The sequence below is a fragment of the Ranitomeya imitator genome, chromosome 3 (assembly GCF_032444005.1).
Source record: "Ranitomeya imitator isolate aRanImi1 chromosome 3, aRanImi1.pri, whole genome shotgun sequence".
Lineage (NCBI taxonomy): Eukaryota > Metazoa > Chordata > Amphibia > Anura > Dendrobatidae > Ranitomeya > Ranitomeya imitator.
The window spans coordinates 736,639,459-736,664,018 of NC_091284.1; the positions used below are offsets into that span (position 1 = coordinate 736,639,459).

At 45.6% G+C, this 24,560-nt stretch overlaps 1 protein-coding gene and 1 long non-coding RNA gene across 2 annotated transcripts; one reads left to right on the forward strand and one right to left on the reverse strand.

The window, feature by feature from the left end:
- Window positions 1–1,226: 1,226 nt before the first annotated feature.
- Window positions 1,227–1,961, forward strand: LOC138671009 (uncharacterized). The gene is made up of 3 exons (XR_011319411.1): window positions 1,227–1,282; window positions 1,404–1,490; window positions 1,682–1,961. It is a non-coding gene; the product is annotated as an uncharacterized lncRNA (long non-coding RNA).
- Window positions 1,962–1,977: 16 nt separating this feature from the next.
- Window positions 1,978–4,749, reverse strand: LOC138671008 (uncharacterized). The gene is made up of 3 exons (XM_069758838.1): window positions 4,350–4,749; window positions 3,061–3,480; window positions 1,978–2,587 (listed from the first exon to the last, which is right to left on the reverse strand). The coding sequence occupies exons 2-3, from the start codon at window positions 3,478–3,480 to the stop codon at window positions 2,060–2,062; spliced, it is 948 nt and encodes a 315-aa protein (XP_069614939.1). The 5' UTR covers window positions 4,350–4,749; the 3' UTR covers window positions 1,978–2,059.
- Window positions 4,750–24,560: the final 19,811 nt, after the last annotated feature.

The following is a 24,560-nucleotide window of genomic DNA, read 5'->3' on the forward strand; positions in this document are numbered from 1 at the left end:
ATGAACGCACATAGTAAATGCCGTTCGAAGGATGGTTATTTAACGCCGGAGCGTCACGTAATGTACGCTCGTGGTCTATGACAGCGTGATGACGTTACAGCGTTCCGGCGTGCCTGCGCTAGGTTGTTTTGGTTCCCTGACATCTTGATAATGGCTGCCAGTCGCCGTGATCTTCCTATGGGCATCCCAGAGCTCAAGTTCCTTATTGGAACAATGGATCGGATGCAGTACGAGACAACTGGGCTGGTGCTGCACCGCAACCAGCACAAGGATGAAGTTGTCCGTGTGGTGTCTGAGGGCCTCAGGAAGCGATTTGGGATAACTCGCAGCAAGGCCCAGATTGTGAAAAAATGGGGCGATCTCAAGTCCAAAAGCCCAGAGCGCCTGCAGGAGCTTCGCAAGGAGATTCGCAGAGGTCAGTACGCAGGTACCCAAAAGTATGTGGCACAGCTATGGGGCAGTTTGAACGTTGCAGAGCCACTATGTGGCATAGCTATGGGGCAGTATGAACGTTGCAGAGCCACTATGCGGCACAGCTATGGGACAGTTTGAACGTTGCAGAGCCACTATGTGCCACAGCTATGGGGCAGTATGAACGTTGCAGAGCCACTATGCGGCACAGCTATGGGACAGTTTGAACGTTGCAGAGCCACTATGTGCCACAGCTATGGGACAGTATGAACGGTGAAAAGTACTATGTGGCACAGCTAACTGCAGACCTACCTTTTTTTTTTCCTTCACAGAGGCAAAGAGACAGCACCGCCGCCGCCACGAGGCATCCCGCACAGCCTCTTCTGGATCTGTGCCCTCCGGGTCAACTCCTCCAGATCCTAGTAGGTTCCCACAATTATGTGATTTGGATTCAGTTGCAGGTCCCCTCCCCCCCCCCCCCCTCCCCCGGCAGCCAGTGTTGCCATATATGCTAACAGACCTTTTTTTTTAAATTTTTTTTTTTTTTCCTTCACAGAGGCAAAGACACAGCACCACCGCCGCCACGAGGCATCCCGCACAGCCTCTTCTGGATCTGTGCCCTCCGGGTCAACTCCTCCAGATCCTAGTAGGTTCCCACAATTATGTGATTTGGATTCAGTTGCAGGTCCCCTCTTCCCCCCCCCCCTCCCCCGGCAGCCAGTGTTGCCATATATGCTAACAGACCTTTTTTTTAAATTTTTTTTTTTTTTTTCCTTCACAGAGGCAAAGACACAGCACCACCGCCGCCACGAGGCATCCCGCACAGCCTCTTCTGGATCTGTGCCCTCCGGGTCAACTCCTCCAGATCCTAGTAGGTTCCCACAATTATGTGATTTGGATTCAGTTGCAGGTCCCCTCTTCCCCCCCCCTCCCCCGGCAGCCAGTGTTGCCATATATGCTAACAGACCTTTTTTTTTTTTTTCCCTTCACAGAGGCAAAGAGACAGCGCCGCCGCCGACAGCACGAGGCATTCAACATGGACTCTGATCCCGAAGTGCCCTCCGTGCCTCAACATCCTAGTAGGTTCCCACAATAAAGTTATTTTGATTTTGTGGCAGGCCCACTCTTTCACCCCCAACCCAAACACCCCCCCCCCCCCAAGTCAGTATTGCCTTATATGCTGACTGTTTTTTTTTCTTTTTTCCTTCACAGAAGCAAAGACACATCGGGAGACTACAGTGTTATTAATGTTATGTTTTTTGACCCACAGCTGTCGTCAGTGTGAACAAGGAGGATCTTGAAGCCGGCATAGAAAAGCTAATCCACACTATGGCGCGTATTCAGGAGCAGCACAATGTGGCAATGGAGGAGCTGCAGAAGCTTCGGGACATGTGCCAGCAGTTGGAGGCGGGCCAATAATACATTTTTGGTTGTTACATTAAAAATATTTAGTTAAACTATGATTCCATTTTTTTTGTATTAGTTAACTGTACATGAATTTGTTACGTTAATTTGTGCCCTCATACAGTGCTGTGATCGAGACACACCAATCAAACAGTCGTGATAGAATTTCTAATAATAGCTTTTATTTGAAACATTATTTTAACAAGACAATAAAATAAAAAGTAATGTAAAAGAAGTTAGGAAATCACAAATTGTGATACGACGATTCTTCCGGCTGATAACTTTGGTGCCTGACGGGCGAAGCCATATGTGAAGGTATTGGCGTGTAGGAGTGGTTAGGGGGTGGCTGGCCGAAGTGGGAAACGGGAACATTGTGTCGCATTGGTGTCTGACACTGTGACCAACCATTGTAATATGAGGGCTCTGTCCGCTGCATTGGCCGGGAATAGACCAAACGAGTGTGCTTGTCCAAATCCCCATCTGTACCCTTGTTTACTGCTTCCAATATTAGACGCTCCGCTAGTGTTCTTTGGCTGTCGTCCATTTTGGCCAGTTTGTCAACAACATAGTGTCCAAACCCCTGCAACGCAGGGCTAACATTGTTTGTTAACACCTTTTTTGCAAGGCTCAACAGTTCATGTGAAACGTCTGAGGTGGCTTTCCGTTTCCTTGGACCTTGCCTCGATTGAGTCCTGGCAGGTGCCGCCTCCACTAAATCTGTTGTCGTGCAGTCCTGTGAACAGTCCAGTGTACTGTCCTGCGCACTGTCATCCTGGGGGAAAAAAAAAAAAAACAAGTTACGAACCTGGCAACAAAAAGTTTGACCACCATAACCGCATCCAAACTATATATTCGTAGTAGGTAAAAAAAGGTTGTAATATATTTTAAGCTTAGTAATATTCTTTAACCTTCCCATTTATTTAATACTTTTAACTACACTGTTCTGACTGCTAGGGGAACCTGATGAATATTTTATAGTCTAAATAGTCTCAACAAGAGTACATCGGCAGCTTGAAGCGATACTATTTTCTATATTGCTTAGATGGTATGGTTTAGAAATATCGCCATTTCATACATATTATGTTCCCCATATAATACTTTACTGCGACAGGGTTACTTATGTGGACATGTTTTTGTAATAACTTCAAACTGATGTGATAATCAGAAGTATAAAACATAAAATGCAGAGAAAAATTATGTAATTATAGGACACATTGGTGAACTTTCGTCCAAAGAGCTACTTACTTGTTGCCCTTGTGACTCCTGCTCGGCGTGGTTCTCCGAAACAATTTGTTCCACAGGTGCCAACAAGCGAAAACACGTGGAAGTCCGTGGCACCTCTTGGTCCCTCAGAAAATTCAGATGTTCAAAATACCAAAGCTTTGGCACATAAACATCTTCGGTGGAAGCCCCGGACTTTGTAGTGTGAAGAACCTTGTTAAGCTCCTTCCTCCACACCGTGCGGAGCGCCTGAATTTTCTTTTTAATAACCGCTTCGTTTGCTGGCTCTTCTGGTGCATGACGATTGTAAAGCTCAATGAGCTTTAAATAACCCTCCTGCCTCTTTTCCCTGTTACAATACTCTGGAGATTTGATTTTCCAGAGGCAGGGAAAAGACTGGTATATTTCGATGAATTCCCTGATGAATTCCACACGATTTGACATCTGAAAAATAATTATAAAAAAAAAAAAAATTACACGGTTGACAAAGAGTCCTTTAAACAATACTTTTGCCAGTGTGCCAAACGCTTAACAACAACAGCCACACAAAGAGCTCATGCCTACCATCCATTGTTCCATCTGCCACGCCATAGGCCACCATAACCCAAAACAGTGTACCGCCTGCTTCACTACAGCAGCCACACAAATCGCTCATGGTGACCATACATTGTACCATCTGCCACGCTGTAGCTCACCAGACACAACCAGTCACAACCAGTCACAACAGCGTACCATCCGCATCGCTTCAGCGGCGGAACGAAGCGGTCATGCCGACCAAACAGCGTTCCATCTACCACGCTCTAGCCCACCAGTCACAACCAGTCACAACCAGTCACAACAGCGTACCATCCGCATCGCTTCAGCGGCGGAACGAAGCGGTCATGCCAACCAAACAGCGTTCCATCTACCACGCTCTAGCCCACCAGTCACAACCAGTCACAACAGCGTAACATCCGCATCGCTTGTTTCATCTGCCACGCCATAGGCCACCATAACCCAGAACAGTGTACCGCCCGCTTCCATACAGCAGCCACACAAAGCGCTCATGGTGACCATACATTGTACCATCTGCCACGCTGTAGCTCACCAGACACAACCAGTCACAACCAGTCACAACAGCGTACCATCCGCATCGCTTCAGCGGCGGAACGAAGCGGTCATGCCGACCAAACAGCGTTCCATCTACCACGCTCTAGCCCACCAGTCACAACCAGTCACAACAGCGTACCATCCGCATCGCTTCAGCGACGGAACGAAGCGCTCATGACGACAGTACATCGTTCCATCCACTATGCCCAAGTGGTGTAACATACCTCGAAGCTGCGGTGCAAAGCGTGGAATATTCTGTGAAATACTGAATCCGATGTCCTAGTCCAACAAGTGTCCAAGTACAAAGTGAAGAAAGGAAATTTTGAAACCGGTGAGGTGGCTTGGAAACAATAGCGCTCAGGTGACAAATTTTCCAACCAATTGTGTGCACAGAACCTGTGGCCTATCAGCACATAGCTAGCAGCTCGACACGCCCCCTAGTGAACAACGTCACGCACAGATTATGCAAAATTTGCTCTGAATCGTCTTGTGTGACACGACCGTACGACTGTCCCATACGACTTCTACATCGCAAATACGTCATGAAATTATCGCTCCAGCGCCGTACATCGTGAAGTGTGACCGCAGTGGAGCGATAATTAAGCGACGATGTAACGTCACAAATCGTGCCATCGTAGCGATCAAAATTGCACTGTGTGACGGTACCCTTAGGTATTCACCAGTATGGCTTCAGACAGGTCACTGATCCCTCAGTGACCTGCCCCAAAGTTTACATAATGAATATTATATATATATATATATATATATATATATATATAAAAACCTGCAGGCAAATTGCCTCTTCAGAGAAAAAGAGGACTTGAACTCTATAGCGCCATCTGTTGGACGTAGCGATCCTACAAGTCACAATCAACCCTTTAACGAGTTTTACAATAAGACTTAGGATAAAAGCCAAATCGGTATGTCAATTCGCAGACACAATGTTTCGGGCTGTTGGCCCTCGTCAGTGCGAAGTGAGAGAACTAATTTGGCTAGGTGAGAGGCTCTAGACTGAGGTCTAAGGGGTAAAGGTACCGTCACACATAACGATATCGTTAACGATATCATTGCAACGTCACGCTTTTGGTGACATAGCAACGATCCCGCTAACGATCTCGTTATGTGTGACAGCGACCAACGATCAGGCCCCTGCTGGGAGATCGTTGGTCGTTGGGGAATAATCAGGACCATTTTTTGGTCGCTGATCACCTGCTGTCATCGCTGGATCGGCGTGTGTGACGCCGATCCAGCGATGTGTTCACTTGTAACCAGGCTAAATATCGGGTTACTAAGCGCAGGGCCGCGCTTAGTAACCCGATATTTACCCTGGTTACCATTGTAAAAGTTAAAAAAAAAAACACTACATACTCACATTCTGATGTCTGTCACGTCCCCCGGCATCCACAGGGTTAAATTTGCTTTCGGCAGGAGCTCTGCTAATGTGTCAGCGCCGGCCGTAAAGCAGAGCACAGCGGTGACGTCACCGCTGTTACTGCCGGCGCTGACACAGTCAGTGGAGGGAAGCTCTCGGCCGGAGCGCGTGCATTAGCAGCGCTCTTGCTGAAAGCAGTTTTAACCCTGTGGACGCCTTCGGGGGACGTGACAGACATCAGAATGTGAGTATGTAGTGTTTTTTTTTTTACTTTTACAATGGTAACCAGGGTAAATATCGGGTTACTAAGCGTGGCCCTGCTGCAGGGGGACTTCGGCATCGTTGAAGACAGTTTCAACGATGCCGAAGTCGTTCCCCTGATCGTTGGTCGCTGGAGAGAGCTGTCTGTGTGACAGCTCCCCAGCGACCACACAACGACTTACCAACGATCACGGCCAGGTTGTATCGCGTGTGACTAAAGCTTTAGGTTTCTCCTTGTGGAGATTGACATGCTAAGTATGCCGAGATGAGGAGACTTAAAGCCTCAATGCTCCTCTGAGAGATATGCTGATTATGCAAATTGTCTCTTCAGAGAGGAAGAGAACTAGAACTCTAGTGCCACCTATTGGAAGGTAACAATCCTACAAGTCAATGTCGACCCTTTAGTGAGCCTTGTCACATGACTTAGGATAATAGCCAATCCAGAATCTCAATTTGCAGACACTGTGTTTCGGGGTACTGCCCTTCATCAGTGCAAAGTGGAGATCTGGTTTGGCTGTGTGAGAGGCGTCAGACCGTTATCCAAGAAGTATCGTTTCTCCTAACTGCACCACTACATGATGGCAGAACAGGGTGATGCACTTACAAATAAAGAGATGCAAGCAGGTACATTTCTAAAAAAAATGGAGACAATTTATTGGTAAATTTTGTAGCACTGACGAGAGACAGAAAATAATTGAACCTTGTTCCTCAACGAGATGGTACCTAATGGAGAGCCTTAAGAATAATCTGGGTTCCCTAGGGTTGCCAGACTAATGCGCCTAAATTAACTGTTGAAATAAATTGTTGAGCGGTATTTGCAGATCGGGAGAATTCCCCCTCCCCTTCCCCCCTCTCTTTCCTTTTTGTTCTTGATGCCGTTTTTATTTTTGATGCTGTTCCTGAAGCTGTTACATAGGGAAGAAAGTATTGTAAGGATAATCATTAAATTTTTCATTTTAAATATTCAGGATGTTACGATCTCAGTAACAAGTGTTATAAGTGTGACGTGGCATCTTTGACATGATTAATGCTTTCTATGTTGTTAGTTTGTAAGGCTACGTTCACACTGTCGTTGCGCCGCCCTGTGTCGGCGACGCAACGCGCGACGCACGGAAAAACGCGCGCAAACACGCGCAAAAACGCGCGCGTTTTGCGACGCGTGCGTCGTTTTTGGACCAAAATCGGACGCACAGAAAATGCAACTTGTTGCATTTTCTTGCGTCCGACACTAGCGTCGGAAACGACGCAAGTGTCGAAAAATGCCACACAAAAAACGCACGCGTCCCCTATGTTAAACATAGGGGCGCGTCGCCGCTGCGTCGCCGCTGCGTCGCCGGCGCAACAGCGACGCACATTGGCGGAACGCCAATGTGAACGTAGACTTACCCTTTGCTTTTGAGATGATTTTCAATAAAAATTTATATTAAAAAAAGAGTGGGAGAAGAGGGTTGTATTGACAACCAAACACAATGGGCAACCCTTTGAACACATTTTATAAATAGTTATAAACTTAAATAGAGAACCTAGAAAAGATAGCACTAAAACGAACCAGTAAAGTAAAATAATCTTTATTAAATGCAAATTGAAAATAACATAAAAATAGTAGAACAAAAGGGAGTCCAGGAGATGACAAGTGGTCACCAAAAAACAGGCAATGTGGAAACCAACAGGCAGTAACACGCAGTGCATAGATAGGCATACACTGCCTCCCATACAAAAGTACTGTGTATGAGCTAATCACAATAGCCCCCCGGAAGAAGGCATTGCGCCGAAACGCGCGTAGGGGCTTGTCGGCAGTGTGTTTCCAGCAGGTAAAGTTATGGTCTCTTTATGGGTTTCACTCCTCCTGTACTTCTTCTTTTTATGGAGCATTACGTAATCTTGCAGGTTCAGTTTATACTTGGCACTTTGCCCTTTTGTACTAATTTCTGGACACTTGCTATTGTGATTAGCTCATACACAGTACTTTTGTATGGGAGGCAGTGTATGCCTATCTATGCACTGCGTGTTACTGCCTGTTGGTTTCCACATTGCCTGTTTTTTGGTGACCACTTGTCATCTCCTGGACTCCCTTTTGTTCTACTATTTTTATGTTATTTTCAGTTTGCATTTAATAAAGATTATTTTACTTTACTGGTTCGTTTTAGTGCTATCTTTTCTAGGTTTCTAGGTTCTCTATTTACTTTTGGTCGCACTGAACCCTGTGTATATACGAGCACCCGTGGTACTTGATATTGGGGATGCATATATGGTCTGGTGTTTTTTTGGTTTTATAGTTATAAACTTGTAAATAACTCATGAAAGAATAAAGTTACATTATTATGAGCCCTTAGGTGCCCATAAATTCAAAGCCATGAGTCTGACCAGACGTGTCTGACCATCTTAGAAATTGCATTTTTAAATTGCAGTTTTTTAATTGCTATGAATTAGACTAGAATTGGACTGGAATTGACTGGAAGGTAAAGGAATAGAAAACCACTATAATGTTTCGGTTTCTTTTAACATTCACCCCCATACTACTTTATTTCTTCCTATCTCCTGTAGTCCCTCCACCCAGTAAGGAACTAGGTATTTCTTCCTCCATCCTCCCCAGCCACCTCACCTCCTCCACAGAACTATTCCTCCACATACAATCTTTTCTCTCCAGGCACACACGGCCACAGCATGACCTATCCAGCTCACACCTTCTAACGCTCAGTCTGCTGCTCCTCATTGCTGGTGACATATCCCCAAATCCTGGCCCTCCTCATCACATTCCCACACTCATTTCTAATCCCCTGCCACAATCCTCTACACGTCCTCGCAACTACAGTAACCTCATACCCATTCATCCAGCCCCCATTTCCCCAATTTCCCTATCTGGAGCACTATGGAATGCACGCTCTGTCTGCAATAAACTTTCATTTATCCATGACCTCTTTATCAACAACAAACTCTCCTTCCTCGGCATCACTGAAACCTGGCTCACCCCTTCTGACACAGCCTCCCCTGCGACACTCTCTTACGGTGGCTTCCACCTTTCTCACACACCCCGCCCCAGCAGCAAGCATGGCGGAGGAGTTGGTTTTCTCCTGTCAGATAACTGCTCCTTCACCCCAATCCCACTGCCACCCTCTGTTACCCTCCCTTCCTTTGAGGTGCACTCTGTGCGCATCTACTCCCCCTCCAACCTCCAACTGGCTGTCATCTACCGTACCCCAGGGCCAGCCACCACCTTCTTTGACCACTTCAACACATGGCTACTCCATTTCCTCACCGCTGACATCCCCACTATGATCATGGGCGACTTCAACATCCCCATTGACACTTCCCTCTCAGCTGCCACTAAACTTCTATCTGTCACTTCCTCCTTTGGCCTCACTCAATGGTCTTCTACAGCCACCCACAAAGATGGTCACACACTGGACCTCATTTTCACCCGCCTCTGCTCCCTATCTAACCTCTCAAACTCACCTCTTCCTCTTTCTGACCACAACCTACTTACATTCTCTTCCCTTTCCACTCCTTGTCTACAACCCCCACCCCACAAACTCTCACACCCTCGCAGAAATCTTAAACACCTTGATCTTCTCTCACTCTCTGAATCCCTCCTCCCTCCCACAGACATAAGCTCCCTACACAATGTGGATGATGCTGCCGCTCTATATAACACCACAATAGCTGCAGCTTTGGAATATCTTGCCCCTCTCACACATACCAAAGCTCGCAAAATCAACAGACAACCCTGGCACACCAGCATGACCAAAGAACTGAGGCGAGCTTCCAGAGCTGCTGAGCGCAGATGGAAAAGATCCCACTCCAACGAGCACTTCATCGCATTCAAACAGTCCCTCACTACTTTCAAAACCACGCTCGCCACAGCAAAACAAACCTTCTTCTCATCTCTCATATCCTCCCTGTATCACAACCCCAAACAGTTATTCAACACCTTCAACTCTCTCCTCCGTCCCCCAGCACCTCCTCCCTCCCCACTCATCTCAGCTGAAGACTTTGCCTCATTTTTCAAGCAGAAAATTGAGAACATCAGAGACAGTTTTAGTAAACAACCCCCAGAACCCTTCCTCCCAACTACCCAGCCCTCCACCTTCAAAACCAACTTCTCCACCATTACAGAAGACGGACTCTCCACTCTACTCTCAAGATCGCATCTCACCACCTGTGCACTTGACCCACTCCCATCCCACTTCATCCCAAACCTCACCACAGTCTTCATCCCAACCCTAACCCATCTCTTCAACCTATCACTAACAACTGGCATTTTCCCCTCAAGCTTTAAACATGCCTCAATCACACCTATCCTCAAAAAGCCCTCTCTTGACCCATCCTCTGTATCTAGCTATCGCCCTATATCACTTCTCCCCTTTGCCTCAAAACTACTGGAACAACATGTCGATCTTGAACTGTCCTCCCATCTATCTTCCTGCTCCTTCTTCGACCGCTTTCAATCAGGCTTCCGGTCACACCACTCCACTGAAACTGCCCTAACTAAGGTCACCAATGACCTATTAACCGCCAAGAGCAAGCGACACTACTCTATCCTCCTCCTCCTGGACCTGTCCTCTGCCTTTGACACAGTGGACCATTCCCTGCTGCTGCAGACCCTCTCATCCCTTGGAATCACAGAATTGGCCCTATCCTGGATCTCATCATACCTAACTGACCGTACATTCAGCGTCTCCCACTCACACACCACCTCCTCACCTCGCCCCCTATCTGTCGGAGTCCCGCAAGGTTCAGTTCTAGGACCCCTGCTCTTCTCCATTTACACCTTTGGCCTGGGACAGCTCATAGAATCTCACGGCTTTCAGTATCATCTCTACGCTGACGACACACAGATCTACATCTCTAGACCAGATATCACCTCCATACTAACCAGAATCCCTCAATGTCTGTCTGCTATTTCATCCTTCTTCTCCACTAGATTTCTAAAACTTAACATGGACAAAACAGAATTCATCATCTTTCCCCCATCTCACACGACCTCCCCAACGAACCTATCCATTACAGTAAACGGCTGCCCGCTCTCCCCAGTCCCACAAGCCCGCTGTCTTGGGGTAATCTGTTGTGAATTCTGTGATCAAGCTCCCTCCTGTGGTCACGAGTGGTACTGCGGCTTCTGAGTTTCCTTCCTCAGGTGATGAGGTTAAGTCGTTAGGTGCTGCTCTATTTAACTCCACCTAGTGCTTTGATCCTGGCCTCCAGTCAATGTTCTAGTATTGGTCTTGCTTCCTCCTGGATCGTTCCTGTGGCCTGTCTGCTCAGCATAAGCTAAGTTCTGCTTGTGTCCTTTTGTTGCTATATTTTCTGTCCAGCTTGCTTTTTTGGTTCTGCTTGCTTGCTGGAAGCTCTGAGACGCAGAGGAAGCACCTCCGTACCGTTAGTCAGTGCGGAGGGTCTTTTTGCCCCTCTGCGTGGTTGTTTGTAGGTTTTTGTGTTGACTGCAAAGCTATCTTTCCTATCCTCGGTCTATTCAGTAGGTCGGGCCTCACTTTGCTAAATCTATTTCATCTCTGTGTTTGTATTTTCATCTTAACTCACAGTCATTATATGTGGGGGGCTGCCTTTTCCTTTGGGGAATTTCTCTGAGGCAAGGTAGGCTTATTTTTCTATCTTCAGGACTAGCTAGTTTCTCAGGCTGCGCCGAGTTGCATAGGGAGCGTTAGGCGCAATCCACGGCTACCTCTAGTGTGGTTTGATAGGTTTAGGGATTGCGGTCAGCAGAGTTTCCACGTCTCAGAGCTCGTCCTATGTTTTGTGGGTTTTGTCAGGTCACTTGTGTGCTCTGAACTTCAAGGTCCATTGTGGTTCTGAATTACCTATTCATAACAGTACTGGAGGCCCTAAGTACTATGCTTCTCAATAGAGGGAAAAAAGAAGCTCTGAGACCATTTTTTTTTCTTTGCACTGTGTTTTGCCTTTTTTTTCCCCTAGACATTTGGGTGGTTCAGGACACAGGTGTGGTGATGGACATTAAAGGTCTGTCTTCATGTGTGGATCTTCTCACTGCAAGAGTACAAAATATTCAAGACTTTGTGGCTCAGAATTCTATGTTAGAACCAAGAATTCCTATTCCTGATTTGTTTTCTGGAGATAGAGCTAAATTTCTGAGTTTCAAAAATAATTGCAAACTGTTTCTGGCGTTGAAACCTTGCTCCTCTGGTGACCCAGTTCAACAAGTTAAGATTATTATTTCTTTATTACGTGGCGACCCTCAAGACTGGGCATTTTCCCTTGCGCCAGGAGATCCTGCATTATGTAATATTGATGCGTTTTTTCTGGCGCTCGGATTACTGTACGATGAACCTAATTCAGTGGATCAGGCAGAGAAAAATTTGCTGTCTCTGTGTCAGGGTCAGGATGAGATAGAGATTTATTGTCAGAAGTTTAGAAAGTGGTCTGTGCTCACTCAATGGAATGAATGTGCTTTGGCAGCAATCTTCAGAAAGGGTCTCTCTGAAGCCCTTAAGGATGTCATGGTGGGATTTCCTATGCCTGCTGGTCTGAATGAGTCTATGTCTTTGGCCATTCAGATCGGTCGACGCTTGCGTGAGCGTAAATCTGTGCACCATTTGGCGGTATTATCTGAGCATAAACCTGAGCCTATGCAGTGCGATAGGACTTTGACCAGAGCTGAAAGGCAGGAACACAGACGTCAGAATGGGCTGTGTTTCTACTGTGGTGATTCCACTCATGCTATCTCCGATTGTCCTAAGCGCACTAAGCAGTTCGCTAACTCTGCCACCATTGGTACGGTACAGTCGAAATTTCTTTTGTCCGTTACTTTGATCTGCTCTTTGTCTTCCTATTCTGTCATGGCATTTGTGGATTCAGGCTCTGCCCTGAATTTGATGGACTTGGAGTTTGCTAGGCGCTGTGGGTTTGTCTTGGAGCCCTTGCAGTGTCTTATTCCATTGAGAGGAATTGATGCTACGCCTTTGGCCAAGAATAAGCCTCAGTATTGGACCCAGCTGACCATGTGCATGGCTCCTGCGCACCAGGAGGATATTCGCTTTCTGGTGTTGCAAAATCTGCATGATGTGGTTGTGTTGGGGTTGCCATGGCTACAAGTCCATAACCCAGTATTAGATTGGAAATCAATGTCTGTGTCCAGCTGGGGTTGTCAGGGGGTACATGGTGATGTTCCATTTCTGTCTATCTCATCATCCACCCCTTCTGAGGTCCCAGAGTTCCTGTCTGATTACCGGGATGTATTCGATGAGCCCAAGTCCAATCCCCTACATCCGCATAGGGATTGTGATTGTGCTATCGACTTGATTCCTGGTAGTAAGTTTCCTAAGGGTCGACTGTTTAATTTATCTGTACCTGAGCACGCCGCTATGCGGAGTTACATAAAAGAATCCTTGGAGAAGGGTCATATTCGGCCGTCGTCGTCGCCATTGGGAGCAGGGTTCTTTTTTGTGGCCAAGAAGGATGGTTCGCTGAGTCCTTGTATTGATTACCGCCTTCTAAATAAAATCACGGTCAAATTTCAGTACCCCTTGCCGCTGCTATCTGATTTGTTTGCTCGGATTAAGGGGGCTAGTTGGTTCACCAAGATAGATCTTCGTGGCGCATATAATCTTGTGCGTATTAAACGGGGCGATGAATGGAAAACTGCATTTAATACGCCCGAGGGCCATTTTGAGTACCTGGTTATGCCATTCGGACTTGCCAATGCTCCATCAGTATTTCAGTCCTTTATGCATGACATCTTCCGAGAGTACCTGGATAAATTCCTGATTGTATACTTGGATGATATTTTGGTCTTCTAGGATGATTGGGAGTCTCATGTGAAGCAGGTCAGAATGGTGTTCCAGGTCCTGCGTGCTAATTCTTTGTTTGTGAAGGGATCAAAGTGTCTCTTTGGTGTTCAGAAGGTTTCATTTTTGGGGTTCATTTTTTCCCCTTCTACCATCGACATGGACCCTGTTAAGGTCCAGGCCATTTATGATTGGACTCAGCCGACATCTCTGAAGAGTCTGCAAAAGTTCCTGGGCTTTGCTAATTTTTATCGTCGCTTCATCTGTAATTTTTCTAGTATTGCTAAACCATTGACCGATTTGACCAAGAAGGGTGCTGATTTGGTCAATTGGTCTTCTGCTGCTGTGGAAGCTTTTCAAGAGTTAAAGCGGCATTTTTCTTCTGCCCCTGTGTTGTGTCAACCAGATGTTTCGCTTCCGTTCCAGGTTGAGGTTGATGCTTCTGAAATTGGAGCGGGGGCTGTTTTGTCGCAAAGAGGTGCTGATTGCTCGGTGATGAAGCCATGCGCATTCTTTTCCAGGAAGTTTTCGCCTGCTGAGCGAAATTATGATGTTGGTAATCGAGAGATGCTGGCCATGAAGTGGGCATTCGAGGAGTGGCGTCATTGTCTTGAAGGAGATAAGCATCGCGTGGTGGTCTTGACTGATCACAAGAACTTGACTTATCTCGAGTCTGCCAAACGGTTGAATCCTAGACAGGCTCGTTGGTCGCTGTTTTTCTCCCGTTTTGACTTTGTGGTTTCGTACCTTCCGGGCTCTAAAAATGTGAAGGCGGATGCCCTGTCTAGGAGTTTTTTGCCCGACTCTCCGGGTTTGCCTGAGCCGGCGGGTATTCTCAAAGAGGGAGTAATTGTGTCTGCCATCTCCCCTGATTTGCGGCGGGTGCTGCAAAAATTTCAGGCTAATAAACCTGATCGTTGCCCAGCAGAGAAACTGTTTGTCCCTGATAGGTGGACGAATAAAGTTATCTCTGAGGTTCATTGTTCGGTGTTGGCTGGTCATCCTGGAATCTTTGGTACCAGAGATTTGGTGGCTAGATCCTTTTGGTGGCCGTCTCTGTCGCGGGATGTGCGTTCTTTTGTGCAGTCCTGTGTGATTTGTGCTCGGGCTAAGCCCTGCTGTTCTCGTGCCAGTGGGTTGCTTTTGCCCTTGCCGATCCCGAAGAGGCCTTGGACACATATCTCTATGGATTTTATTTCGGATCTCCCCGTCTCTCAAAAAATGTCGGTCATTTGGGTAGTTTGTGATCGCTTCTCTAAGATGATCCATTTGGTACCCTTGTCTAAATTACCTTCCTCCTCTGATTTGGTGCCATTGTTCTTCCAGCATGTGGTTCGTTTACATGGCATTCCAGAGAACATCGTTTCTGACAGAGGTTCCCAGTTTGTTTCGAGGTTTTGGCGAGCCTTTTGTGCTAGGATGGGCATTGATTTGTCTTTTTCCTCGGCTTTCCATCCTCAGACAAATGGCCAGACTGAACAAACTAATCAGACCTTGGAAACATATCTGAGATGTTTTGTTTCTGCTGATCAGGATGATTGGGTGTCCTTTTTGCCGTTGGCTGAGTTCGCTCTTAATAATCGGGCCAGCTCGGCTACCTTGGTTTCACCGTTTTTCTGCAATTCTGGGTTCCATTCTCGTTTCTCTTCAGGGCAGGTTGAGTCTTCGGACTGTCCTGGTGTGGATACTGTGGTGGACAGGTTGCAGCGGATTTGGACTCATGTAGTGGACAATTTGACCTTGTCCCAGGAGAAGGCTCAACGTTTCGCTAATCGCAGATGCTGTGTGGGTTCCCGACTTCATGTTGGGGATTTGGTTTGGTTGTCATCTCGTTATATTCCTATGAAGGTTTCCTCTCCTAAGTTTAAGCCTCGTTTCATTGGCCCGTATAGGATTTCTGAGGTTCTTAATCCTGTGTCTTTTCGTTTGACCCTTCCAGATTCTTTTTCCATCCATAACGTATTCCATAGGTCATTGTTGCGGAGATACGTGGCGCCTGTGGTTCCATCTGTTGATCCTCCTGCCCCGGTTTTGGTGGAGGGGGAGTTGGAGTATATAGTGGAGAAGATTTTGGATTCTCGTGTTTCGAGACGGAAACTCCAGTATCTGGTTAAGTGGAAGGGTTATGGTCAGGAAGATAATTCCTGGGTCTTTGCCTCTGATGTCCATGCTGCCGATCTTGTTCGTGCCTTTCATATGGCTCATCCTGGTCGGCCTGGGGGCTCTGGTGAGGGTTCGGTGACCCCTCCTCAAGGAGGGGGGTACTGTTGTGAATTCTGTGATCAAGCTCCCTCCTGTGGTCACGAGTGGTACTGCGGCTTCTGAGTTTCCTTCCTCAGGTGATGAGGTTAAGTCGTTCGGTGCTGCTCTATTTAACTCCACCTAGTGCTTTGATCCTGGCCTCCAGTCAATGTTCTAGTATTGGTCTTGCTTCCTCCTGGATCGTTCCTGTGGCCTGTCTGCTCAGCATAAGCTAAGTTCTGCTTGTGTCCTTTTGTTGCTATATTTTCTGTCCAGCTTGCTTTTTTGGTTCTGCTTGCTTGCTGGAAGCTCTGAGACGCAGAGGAAGCACCTCCGTACCGTTAGTCGGTGTGGAGGGTCTTTTTGCCCCTCTGCGTGGTTGTTTGTAGGTTTTTGTGTTGACCGCAAAGCTATCTTTCCTATCCTCGGTCTATTCAGTAGGTCGGGCCTCACATTGCTAAATCTATTTCATCTCTGTGTTTGTATTTTCATCTTAACTCACAGTCATTATATGTGGGGGGCTGCATTTTCCTTTGGGGAATTTCTCTGAGGCAAGGTAGGCTTATTTTTCTATCTTCAGGACTAGCTAGTTTCTCAGGCTGTGCTGAGTTGCATAGGGAGCGTTAGGCGCAATCCACGGCTACCTCTAGTGTGGTTTGATAGGTTTAGGGATTGCGGTCAGCAGAGTTTTTTTTTTTTTTGTGGGTTTTGTCAGGTCACTTGTGTGCTCTGAACTTCAAGGTCCATTGTGGTTCTGAATTACCTATTCATAACAGTAATCCTTGACACTGATCTGTCCTTTAAACCACATATCCAAACCCTTTCCACTTCCTGCCGCCTCCAACTCAAAAATATTTCACGGATCCGCACATTCCTAAACCAAGAATCTGCAAAGACCCTAGTCCGTGCCCTCATCATCTCCCGCCTTGACTACTGTAACCTCCTGCTCTGTGGCCTCCCCTCTAACACTCTTGCACCCCTCCAATCTATTCTAAACTCTGCTGCCCGACTAATCCACCTGTCCCCCCGCTATTCCCCAGCCTCTCCCCTCTGTCAATCCCTGCACTGGCTCCCCATCACCCAGAGACTCCAGAACAAAAGCCTAACCATGACATACAAAGCCATCCACAACCTGTCTCCTCCATACATCTGTGACCTCGTCTCCCGGTACTTTCCTGCACGCAACCTCCGATCCTCACAAGATCTCCTTCTCTACTCCCCTATTATCTCCTCTTCCCACAATCGCATACAAGATTTCTCTCGTGCATCCCCCCTACTCTGGAATTCTCTACCACAACATATCAGACTCTCGCCTACCATCGAAACCTTCAAAAAGAACCTGAAGACCCACCTTTTCTGACAAGCCTACAACCTGCAGTAACCACCGATTGACCAAACCGCTGCACGGCCAGCTCTACCCTCACCTACTGTATCCTCACCCATCCCTTGTAGATTGTGAGCCCTCGCGGGCAGGGTCCTCTCTCCTCCTGTACCAGTTGTGACTTGTATTGTTCAAGATTATTGTACCTGTTTTATTATGTATACCCCTCCTCACATGTAAAGCGCCATGGAATAAATGGCGCTATAATAATAAATAATAATAATAATAATTAAAACCAAGCACACCATTGTTTTTCTTGTGAAATTCGCAATAAGTTTGATGTGTCACATGACCCTCATTGAAACAAATAAAGTTGGATCTAAAATAGCCAACTTCAAAATGGCCATCATGGTCACCACCCATCTTGAAAAGTTTTCCCCCTCCCATATACTAATGTGCCATAAACAGTTGATATCACCAACCATTCCCACTTTATTTAGGTGTACCCATGTAAATGGCCCACCCTGTATATAAAAAAATATATGAATAAATAGATACAAAATATTGCACCAATATAACATACATAGTAACATAGTTAGTAAGGCCGAAAAAAGACATTTGTCCATCTAGTTCAGCCTATATTCCATCATAATAAATCCCCAGATCTACGTCCTTCTACAGAACCTAATAATTGTATGTTACAATATTGTTCTGCTCCAGGAAGACATCCAGGCCTCTCTTGAAGCCCTCGACTGAGTTCACCATCACCACCTCCTCAGGCAAGCAATTCCAGATTCTCACTGCCCTAACAGTAAAGAATCCTCTTCTATGTTGGTGGAAAAACCTTCTCTCCTCCAGACGCAAAGAATGCCCCCTTGTGCCCGTCACCTTCCTTGGTATAAACAGAACATCAGCGAGATATTTGTATTGTCCCCTTATATACTTATACATGGTTATCAGTCGTCTTTTTTCTAGACTAAATAATCCTAATTTCGCTAATCTATCTGGGTATTGTAGTTCTCCCATCCCCTTTATTAATTTTGTTGCCCTCCTTTGTACTCTCTCTAGTTCCATTATATCCTTCCTGAGCACCGGTGCCCAAAACTGGACACAGTACTCCATGTGTGGTCTAACTAGGGATTTGTACAGAGGCAGTATAATGCTCTCATCATGTGTATTCAGACCTCTTTTAATGCACCCCATGATCCTGTTTGCCTTGGCAGCTGCTGCCTGGCACTGGCTGCTCCAGGTAAGTTTATCATTAACTAGGATCCCCAAGTCCTTCTCCCTGTCAGATTTACCCAGTGGTTTCCCGTTCAGTGTGTAATGGTGATATTGATTCCTTCTTCCCATGTGTATAACCTTACATTTATCATTGTTAAACCTCATCTGCCACCTTTCAGCCCAAGTTTCCAACTTATCCAGATCCATCTGTAGCAGAATACTATCTTCTCTTGTATTAACTGCTTTACATAGTTTTGTATCATCTGCAAATATCGATATTTTACTGTGTAAACCTTCTACCAGATCATTAATGAATATGTTGAAGACAACAGGTCCCAATACCGACCTATATATCCCCTATAACCATGCCATGTGGGACATAAAAGATATGTGAAAAATAGTGAAGGAAACAATGAATAATAAATACCAAGTGATAAAAAAAAATAAAAAATACACAATCATGAAAAAATATTTAAAAAATCCATAAAAGAAAAAAAAAGTGAAAAAAATTAACAGAAAAGATAATAGCTATGGTGTACATTTAATTAACCATGTGATCCGGCGACATAAGTTCAAAGGTGCAGTTAATACACATGGATGAAATAAATAATACCAACCAGTCTGGAACTCCACTGTCTCCTGCACACACCAATCCAACACGCATTTCTAACAGAAAAGTAATCAGCTGACAAAAGCACAAAATACTTCTTGCTTCGTCTGGATGAGGCGTCTTTCCGCCATCGCGGTCCTGGCGCAGGTGTACTTATCAGCCCGGACTAGAGCAGAGTAAAGTTCTGAAGTGCGCAGGCGCCAGGAAGGGTCAAAGAGCCCCTGCAGTATTTTACTCTGCCCTGGTCATGGCAGAGAAGAACGCCTGCTTTGAAGCATGACGCCGGGAAGACTGTGTGGATGATGTAGAGACGCATCATCCACATGAAGCAAGTATGAGGGCGGCATTGCAAGAAGGGAGGCGCGCGATCAAGAAAACAAACATCCTTCAGATCGGACTGCCCCCGGGTGAGTATAATAAAAGGTCTTTTTCTTGTCTTGCAGGATGGTATAGGGGCAGATATACAGCATTATAGTTCAGGGGCCGCACAAATTGCGATGTAACTCCACCTCACAAAGTACGTCCTGACTCTGGCACTTGTGTCAGGATGTAATCTTCCATTGCATGCGCCTCAGCGTTCAATAGAAGAAATTAAAAATACAGTGCCGGCCCAAGCACTGCGGGCGGTCCCCAGGAATCTGCCTGGGGGTTGGATAAAAGATCATTGAGGGCCATAAACGGCCCACGGGCCTGAAGTTCCCCGCCCCTGCTATACAGAAAAGGAAATATTAAAGAATGATGAAAGATTTCAGTTTTGGGTCACATTACATTAGAGTTAAAGATTGATTGGAGAATGAGATTGTTTTCTATAAATACAGTGGGGCAAAAAAGTATTTAGTCAGTCAGCAATAGTGCAAGTTCCACCACTTAAAAAGATGAGAGGCGTCTGTAATTTACATCATAGGTAGACCTCAACTATGGGAGACAAACTGAGAAAAAAAAATCCAGAAAATCACATTGTCTGTTTTTTTTAACATTTTATTTGCATATTATGGTGGAAAATAAGTATTTGGTCAGAAACAAAATTTCATCTCAATACTTTGTAATATATCCTTTGTTGGCAATGACAGAGGTCAACCTTTTTTTGTAAGTCTTCACAAGGTTGCCACACACTGTTGTTGGTATGTTGGCCCATTCCTCCATGCAGATCTCCTCTAGAGCAGTGATGTTTTTGGCTTTTCGCTTGGCAACACGGACTTTCAACTCCCTCCAAAGGTTTTTTATAGGGTTGAGATCTGGAGACTGGCTAGGCCACTCCAGGACCTTGAAATGCTTCTTACGAAGCCACTCCTTCGTTGCCCTGGCGGTGTGCTTTGGATCATTGTCATGTTGAAAGACCCAGCCACGTTTCATCTTCAATGCCCTTGCTGATGGAAGGAGGTTTGCACTCAAAATCTCACGATACATGGCCCCATTCATTCTTTCATGTACCCGGATCAGTCGTCCTGGCCCCTTTGCAGAGAAACAGCCCCAAAGCATGATGTTTCCACCACCATGCTTTACAGTAGGTATGGTGTTTGATGGATGCAACTCAGTATTCTTTTTCCTCCAAACACGACAAGTTGTGTTTCTACCAAACAGTTCCAGTTTGGTTTCATCAGACCATAGGACATTCTCCCAAAACTCCTCTGGATCATCCAAATGCTCTCTAGCAAACTTCAGACGGGCCCGGACATGTACTGGCTTAAGCAGTGGGACACGTCTGGCACTGCAGGATCTGAGTCCATGGTGGCGTAGTGTGTTACTTATGGTAGGCCTTGTTACATTGGTCCCAGCTCTCTGCAGTTCATTCACTAGGTCCCCCCGCATGGTTCTGGGATTTTTGCTCACCGTTCTTGTGATCATTCTGACCCCACGGGGTGGGATTTTGCGTGGAGCCCCAGATCGAGGGAGATTATCAGTGGTCTTGTATGTCTTCCATTTTCTAATTATTGCTCCCACTGTTGATTTCTTCACTCCAAGCTGGTTGGCTATTGCAGATTCAGTCTTCCCAGCCTGGTGCAGGGCTACAATTTTGTTTCTGGTGTCCTTTGACAGCTCTTTGGTCTTCACCATAGTGGAGTTTGGAGTCAGACTGTTTGAGGGTGTGCACAGGTGTCTTTTTATACTGATAACAAGTTTAAACAGGTGCCATTACTACAGGTAATGAGTGGAGGAAAGAGGAGACTCTTAAAGAAGAAGTTACAGGTCTGTGAGAGCCAGAAATCTTGATTGTTTGTTTCTGACCAAATACTTATTTTCCACCATAATATGCAAAAAAAATGATAAAAAAACAGACAATGTGATTTTCTGGATTTTTTTTTCTCAGTTTGTCTCCCATAGTTGAGGTCTACCTATGATGTAAATTACAGACGCCTCTCATCTTTTTAAGTGGTGGAACTTGCACTATTGCTGACTGACTAAATACTTTTTTGCCCCACTGTATGTATTTGGCTTCTACTAAAATTATGTTCAGTTTCACTGCAAGCAGAAAACACAAGGCCTCCCACAGTGAATGTTACAATAGAAACTAATCCTCAACTATCATATGGAGTATTGATGTAATTGTTAATTCAATGATTGATGGAGTGAGATCACTCCTGGCTCCTTCTTAGATCCGCCTGCCACCAGTGATGTGTATCTGAACATCCCTTACAGACGTTTTCCACTATCAAAAATTACATTCCTACTGCTGATTACATAGGTGGAGTTGTGTATGTCGAATATATGTACGTTCTGTATGATCTGCATGCTTACATTTTTGTAACATAAGAACTTTTCCTTTCCCAAAGTAATTCCTGTAACAGTTTTGCAGAGGTTTTGAAGAATTTTGGAAGAGTTTATTTATAGCCTTTTGAATTGAAAGTATTCCATATGGAGAGGTTTCCTTTAGGATTTCCTTACAAGAAATGGCATGCACTTTAAAAAAAAAAATCATGTGAACAGCAAAATGGATTTGAAATAGAAATAAGTTGAAAAAGTTTTCCAATAGTTCTCCTTGAAGCGTTTTTTGAGAGGATTTTTAAGAATTTCTACTGAAAAAAATAAATAAAAACCTTCAGGTTGACCATAGTCTTAGGAACATAGTGACACTGCTCACCAGTTTGATTGCACTTAAGTTTTTACTGACATAGCATTGCTATGCTTAGTTTATCAGCAACAGCCTCTGGCTCAGGTAGACAATTCGTGAGGAGTGTCAATATGCCCCTTAGGCCTGTTTCACAGGTCCTGATATTTCCGGTCCCGGAAAAAACTTTACCGGAGATGTCAGTGTCGTGAGTGTAATACTTGCGGCACACGTAGGCCGCATCAGTACCACATGGACGGCACCAGGGAAGAAGTGCTACAGTAAGCGCTGTTCCCCGGCGTCAGGAGCTGAAGACCGCTCTCATCATTCTCCCCATCAGCATGAGCAGGGGAGAATGATGAGCGCTATATTCAAGTGGGAACAATGACAGCAGGTGGCCTCTGATGGTACTATTACTTCCAATTCTAGCCCTTTGCCTGGCTCTTCCCACTTGCCCTGTAGCAGTGGCAAGTGGGGTTCATATTTGTGTGGTTGATGTCACCTTTGGATTGTCAGGTGACATCAAGCTCACAGTTTATTAATGGCGAGGTGTCTATAAGACTCCTCTCCATTACTAATCTTAAATTATATGGTAAAAATAGACACAGCCAGAATGAAGTCTTTTATTAGAAATAAACCAAAACACTCTTTTCCTTTTTTATTTAAAAATAATAAACACAGTTATACTTACCTAACGCCTATTCCACCGAAGCCCAAGTCTTCTGGAATAAAACTAAAATAAAAACAACAATATCCCTCCCCTGTCCATCGTTCTGTCCCAGGCCGTAATCCATGTCTGGGGGATAAATAGTTTACAACCTGGATGGTGCCAAGATGCGACAGTCCAGGCTGAGAACCACTGATAAATGAGCTGCTGTGGATGCAGCATCAGTGACCGGCAGTGACATCATCGTGGTTACCGCCGGTCAGTGAGGCTGCATTCGACATAGCAGGGCTGAACTGTGGTGACCTCAGCACCGTGGGAAAAAGTCAGTGATTAGGTCACCACAGTTCAAGCTCAATGTCTTCACAGCAGATGGCAGTCAGAATTTTTTGCGGTGATCTGCTGTGAAGACACTGAGCTTGAACTGTGGTGACCTCAGCTGCTCCTGCTGTCACTGTTATTAGTGGCAACAGGTGTAGTCTGATGGTAGCAATAGTCCCATCAGCTGCGGCCTACTGTCATTGTTCTCACTTGAATGTAACTCTCAGCATTCTCCCCTGCTTGCGCTGATCGCTGGCAGAGTAGGGGAAAATGATGAGAGTCGTCTTCAGCACCTGACGCAGTGGAACAGTGCTTATTATAGCACTTCTTCCCTGGTGCCGGTGCATGTCACACAGATAACATCCATGTGTGTTCTCCGTGTGCACGTGTGCACGTGTGCGGGACGTTTTGTGGTCCATTCTGACAGTAAAAAACACATGTCTACAATACTGTGTGTGTGGGGGCTGAATTATACTGTTTGTGTGTGGGGCGGCACTATACTGTGTATGTGGGGGGCTGCACTATACTGTGTGTGGGTGCTGCACTGTGTGTGTGGTGGGCTGCACTATAGTGTGTGTGGGGGGACTGCACTATACTGTGTGTGGGGGCTACATTATACTGTGTGTGTGGCTGCACTATACTGTGTGTTTGTGGGGGGCTGCATTATACTGTGTGTAGGGCTGCATTATACTCTGTTGGGGCTGCTTTATACTCTGAGGGGGCTGCTTTACACTCTGGGAGGCTGCATTATACTTTGTTTGTGTGGGGGCTGCATTATACTGTGTATGGGGGTGCACTATACTGTGTGTGGGAAGACTGCGCTATACTGTGTGTGTTTTTGTTGGGGGTTGCATTATACTGTGTATGGCTGCTTTATACTCTGAGGGGGCTGCTTTATACTCTGGGGGGCTGCATTATACTGTGTGTCTGTGGGGGCTGCATTATTCTGTGTGTGTGGGAGGGCTGCATTATACTTTGTGAATGGGACTACATTATACTGTGTGTGGTGGCTGCATTATACTGTGTGTTTGTGGGGGGCTGAGTTATACTGTGTGGAGGTGGTACCTGCATTATACTTTGAGGGGGCTACATTATACTCTGAAGGGCCTGCATTATACTCTATGAGGGGGCTGCATTATATTCTACCAAGGACCTTGGGGAGTGCATTTTACTATATATACTATATGCGACCTGCATTATACACTGTGTTCCAAATTATTATGCAAATGATATTTTTCTCGGATTTTCCTAAATGGTCGGTGCAAATGCCAGTCAGTCTAATAAAAGTCATCACCCGTTAGATTATACATTGAATTTTATTGAAGAAACCTCCCAATGATAACAGTATAATCTCCAAAATAAATAAAAACTCAAAATGCACTGTTCCAAATTATTAGGCACAGTAGAATTTCTATACATTTGATATGTTTTATAGATCTGAAAATGCTCATTTGTGGAATTTGCAGCATTAGGAGGTCACATTCACTGAACAAAACAGCTATTTAACTCCAAAACCTCCTAACAGGCCAAGTTACATGTTAACATAGGACCCCTTCTTTGATATCACCTTCACAATTCTTGCATCCATTGAACTTGTGAGTTTTTGGAGAGTTTC